The 5,619-nt window shown below is 36.9% G+C and overlaps 1 protein-coding gene across 1 annotated transcript; it reads left to right on the top strand.

Annotated features, from left to right (window-relative positions):
- Nucleotides 1-1,449: 1,449 nt before the first annotated feature.
- LOC135687264 (uncharacterized) lies at nt 1,450-5,348 on the top strand. The gene is made up of 3 exons (XM_065203781.2): nt 1,450-2,884; nt 3,437-3,611; nt 4,270-5,348. The coding sequence occupies exons 1-3, from the start codon at nt 2,264-2,266 to the stop codon at nt 5,346-5,348; spliced, it is 1,875 nt and encodes a 624-aa protein (XP_065059853.2). The 5' UTR covers nt 1,450-2,263.
- The last annotated feature ends 271 nt before the right edge of the window (nt 5,349-5,619 follow it).

Below are 5,619 nucleotides of genomic sequence, written 5' to 3'. Positions count from 1 at the left end.
TTCACGTGTAGAATTTCTAAAACTATGACCTTCGCCAATACCTAATTCTTCCACTTAAATTAGTTAGCAAATTTGTCTCTTCGCCCCCTTTTAGAATTTGAACGGCTGTAAAATTTGAACGACCTGTTTTCTCTGTCCCACTCTAACCCTATCCCCTTTCATTTGTCTGCCAAAGTACTTGCCAAACAAAGTTTCTAAAATGATGTTACGCCTCAGTGGACAACCCTCTCATGACCATGTCACCTGATCCTGCTGCAGTTTCTTGTAGTTAAAGATGATGTAATTGGAAGGGGCGTTTTCGCGACATGCTCACATGGCTTGTTGGTACGAACCATCAGGGAGATTCCCGTCTCAACTTCATAAAAAACGATGGCTAACCTCAACATACATTCAGAAAACAACGATGGACAGAGTACACGAACTGATTGAGAGCACCTTTAACTTTGCCCAAACTTCTACGGAATTGGGTGAATTATACGATAAAAACTACAACGCTTCCTCGAAGATTGGAGTAATTACATTCGACAACCTGAGGGTAGATTTCGCAAGCTTAAAAGTCCAGCTATTGCATGCAAATTCAACGAACGAGAAACTTATTTGCGTACTAAACGCATTTCAAAATGCCATCACAACGTTGAAAGACTTTATGAGTGCAGCATACAGTGAAACAGATCCTAATGCACATGAGCTGAAGAACGCGATAGAAAGCCTTGTTCGCAGATTGAAAAATACATTATATGTCATAGATGTCATGAAAGTAGAACTCAATGACAACACTCTAGCGATTTCAGAGTACACGAGGCAATTGGAGAATGTCATGACTGAACGAGTACAGAGCTATCTCCACCAAAGCTCGCTGACAACGATAGTGTTTGCTGTTAGAAATTACGCTCTTCACCTTGAAGTAACGTATTGTGCAGAGACCCTGATAGCCTACCTTCAAAAGATCTGCCAATAAAATTTCGAGTTACTTGTGAACATACTTCGGGCTGGGACTGAAAACTTTTAACTCTTTAAATACTTGGATATTTAACATCAAAGATAAATTTTAACTAGCGGAGAGGACAGCCCGTTTACCAAAAACTGAAGGGTGGACTCCTTGAAAACCTAAACGTGAGTTTTAATAGTGTGTATATGATAAGTATTGGTAAAAGCAAAACATTGTTACATGAAACATTATTGTTCACAAAGCAATACTATATTTAAAAGAAAAAATTTTTAGAGTTGTAATATGAAAATTTACTAAAAAGATAAACCTTAATAATAACTTTTCATGTTGTTATGTGTATTAGATATTGAAATTCTATGAGATGTATGCACTGGTTATTCCGCTTTTTCTTTTCCACGTTTCTTGTCGACTGTCGCAGACCAGCCATGCTTGATGTCATTCATCTTAAAGGGGATTCCCAGATTTCGTAGAAATAAAGGGTTTTCCCAGGTTGTACTCCATTGATCAACCGAAGGTTGGTCCTCAGTGTGCAGCGCTTCAAAGCAAACAGGGGCGATCACAAGAATTTCCAAAAATAGCTGTGACCGCACTGGGTAGAATACTTCAAACAAATATTCCTTTCATGAAATATGATTGCCAGATGGGCGAGAGCGGCACACGATCCTATCTTCTCAGTAGTTTTCTCAATAACGCTCTTGTGTCACTGATATTGTTACAATAATTGTACCATTCCCTACTTTTAATTTTTGAGCACTTGTAAATAACTGACTGATGTAAACAACAATTACAAAACAGAAAGAGCAAATCATAAACATAGTTATCTTATTGGAGGGAGGGATGGCTTGTCGTTTGCCGCTCATTCAGTTGCTTCTCTTTCAGTCCAACCAGTCACCAGTAGTCCCGCCCTTCAAAAAGCCTTGCTTAGGAGCCCTTAGACCGAATGAATTTGATAAATTTCCATGTATTTGTCTAAAAACCTTTTGCTACGATGGCCCACAAGGGACATGCAGCATGTACTAAGTTTTGCACGTACACAAAAGCAAAAGCGGTTGCAAAATGAATTTCACATGCACAAATTCATTTACATGATCACAAAATATAACTGCAGCACACTAAGTAAATGTTGCAGCATACACTAAGTTTGACCTGCAGCATACACTAAGTTTGACCTGCAGCATACACTAAGTTTGACCTGCAGCATACACTAAAAGTCTGACCTGCAGCATACACTAAAAGTTTGACCTGCAGCATACAAAGTGTTGTTGATGTTGCCACCTTGTTCCCGCCTTTGCATCGCTGCTACGATCGGGCAAGATGTTCTGCCAAAATTGTGGGGCGCATCTCCCAGCAGATGCTAATTATTGCCATCAATGTGGTTCGACGAAGAAACGATCACTGGATTCAAGTGATCAAAAAGTAATCGAGGCAAAAAGATCTCGACAAACTGCCGGTTGCGAAGTATCATTTGAGGCGTTTATGGAGGCGAAGGGGAAAGAAAGGGCTGCTGGTTTCAAAGCCAAGAAAACACAAAAAAGCAAGTCACAGCAACCATTTGAAGTCAATGTTCAGATCGGTATTATGCAAAAAAAAGATGGACTTTTGCGCATTGCCAGGGGCTCTTGCTTACCCCTCAAGATTAGCCCAAGCGTGGGTGCTGAAGAGCTGCTGGCAAAAGCACGCGAGAAAATTGTCAGGTTCAACCAAAATGTATTCGCGACCCATGATATGGTAACCCTTGTTTATCCAGATAGAACGGAGGTAAAAAATTTACCTGGTAGCACAGAATCGTTCATTTTAAAAAAGTACAAAGAAGAGCTCGGAAAACCATATTCCAGAATTTATTTTTATTTGACTAAAACGTCAGACTTTTTGAAGTTCATGCTAAATGAAGCATACAGCCCCATCGAAGACGAGGAAGACGATGACATTCAAGAGGTAGGATTTTTAAAAAAAATTCGTTCCCAAAGGGTACTTGTATACATTATCCATATACACTCTTTTTGTATAAGAACCAGTAAATCTAGATTCAGGCTTTTTGTTCTTGAATTTTCCAAAATCAGAGGCTGAATTGCTCTTGATTTGTTGTTAAATTGATAAATTAGGCCGTGTCCAGGCCTAATTTTCCAAAAAGGGGGAGAGACAACCTGCATTTGCAGACAAGTTTGAATGTTCAATGAAAAAAAACCAACACATGGCTATTGCATTTTACAGTGGCTCAGCCTAAGCTTGTTCTTAATTTGTTCTTGACTTTTGACCAGTTTGAGACTGTTTCTTTTATAAAATTGTTCTTATAAGAAAAGAGTGTATGGTTCCATTTTCTGACCCTCGCCAATATATAAAGTTCTAATTTCAAGGAACCCCAATATCGAGCCTCAGATTTCAAGAGCCTCAAATATCTTCACATACTGTATTTTTTTATACCTGAAAACTCAATAAATGTTTGTAATATATATTATATTTAATATATAAATTTTGACTTTTCAACAGCTCCTTGTTTCACCGTTTGCGGCAACTGACTGTGCAATGCCATCAACAAGAGACCCAGAAGCATCCACATCTAAGAAATTTGAGCATGAATCTGAAGCCCTTGAAACTGCTTTGTTACAAGCCGCTCAAATTGAGAATAATCCTGAGACAATAATAATTGAAAATATTGTTGAAGGTAACTACAGATAAGTTCATCTTATTAATTAGTAAATGTCTTGAAGCAATTCACAGACTTCCTATTGGTTTCCTAAGAGAAAAGTGGAGGCATATTTCAAGGGCAGGAGGCATTTTGTGCATATTGTGAGGTCAGAACATTTTGCAGCCCATGCCAATTTTGGGAGATTCCTTTGGTACTGTTGGGAGATTATGTTGTCTTCATATATATGTACCTCCCAGTTGTCTTATGTGCTATATTCAAGCCCCATATTGTATGGTTCCTTTAGTGATTTTGAGATGTTATGACAAAGACACAACTATATAAGTTTTTCAATGGGCTTACAAGTAACATTCATGTTATAATTATAAACAGTCACAATTTGTATATATACTCTTTTTTTAAAGCCAGTAGATTTATGTTCAAGTAGCTCAGCCTCAGCTTGTTCTTAATTTGTTCTTGACTTTTGACCAATTTTAAGGCTCCTGTTCTTATCAAATTGTTCTTATAAAAAAGAGTGTATTTGAAGATCAAATCAACAATATGAAGTTTCATTTATGTCTTTGCTATACCAATCTTATGTGCAAATAATGCATCTCAATGCATTTTATATACTTCACAAATGGAATTTTACTCAATTTCTAATCCTTGTCAGTGAATGGTTTTATTTCATCAACAGGTCCTGCAATACTGGATGTTGTTGAAATTTCAAATAATGCAGCATCAGAGAACAACATAAGACTTGTTAAGATACATAGATCGAAACTAAGGCAAGATATGCTGGAGGTTTTTAACCATGATGATATTTTACAATGCAATGTTGATGTAACTTACATTGGCTATAATGGGCAAGAAGAAATTGGACGTGGAGCAGGGGTTCTTCGTGATGCATTAACATCATTCTGGAAAGGCTTTTGTAATGCCTTAAGTGTTGGTGCTCAGAGTAAAGTACCTGCAATTCGCCATGACTATCAAAAGAAAGAGTGGGCAGCTGTAGCCAGGATCTTGCTGTTTGGATTTATGAAGGAGCGTTACTTTCCACTGGTTTTGTCCCCAGCATTCATAGCAGCATGTTTGTTTGGGGAAGATGGTGTCAGTGATGACTATCTGCTGAAATCGTTTTATAAGTATATAGGTGAAGAAGAAAGAGAAGCATTGAAGAAATGCATGAGTGATGACTTTGATTCTACAGATGAGGATGTGTTAGATTTTCTATCTAGTTACAAATGCTATAAACATGTTACCAAAGAAAACATAAATGAGATAATTCATCAACTTGCCCATCAAGAATTAATTCAACGACCCAAATATATAATGCATTGCTGGTCCCCCTATTTGAAGATATTGCTGCAGTTTGATGATTTTAAATCAGTGGAAGCTCTTGAAAATTTTTACAATCAAAAAAAGCCAACACCAAAAAAGTTGATCAAACTTATAGATGCAAATCCATCAAATGATGCAGAGAGGAGCTGTTTAGATCATCTCAAGCGCTACATCAAGTCCTTGCAATGTACCTTGCTAGAAACATTCCTTCAATTCATCACAGGAAGTGATATCCTCTTGTGTGACAGCATAGCAATATCATTCAGTGATTTATTAAGTGATCCAGTTCAGTCTGGCAAAGGTAGAAGACCAATAGCTCACACATGTGGACCAGTTTTGGAGCTGCCATCTACATATCAGTCGTACAATGAACTAAGTGAGGAATTTACAGAACTCTTGAACAACAAGGATTCATGGGAATACAATATTGTTTGAGGGATTGAAACCTTATCTCACATTAAATCTTATTAATTGTACAAGCTGAATTTCTGTTCTTCAGTATTTACTCAATGTTTTGTTATTATTTAGGTATATTCCAGCATGTTTATTGTAACATTTTTCTGATAGTTTCAGTTGTTTTTCAGTTTTTTTTATTATTTTAAATTTGTTCCATATATACAAAGATAAAACTAGCATACAATAATATAAGGCATCAGCACAAAAATCATACATTACTACATATAATTAATACAATTGGCAAATAAAA

The sequence above is a fragment of the Rhopilema esculentum genome, chromosome 8 (assembly GCF_057945365.1).
Source record: "Rhopilema esculentum isolate cy_ngs chromosome 8, ASM5794536v1, whole genome shotgun sequence".
Lineage (NCBI taxonomy): Eukaryota > Metazoa > Cnidaria > Scyphozoa > Rhizostomeae > Rhizostomatidae > Rhopilema > Rhopilema esculentum.
Note: the sequence above shows the minus strand (reverse complement) of the source record. Positions and strands in the feature narration are given on the sequence as shown.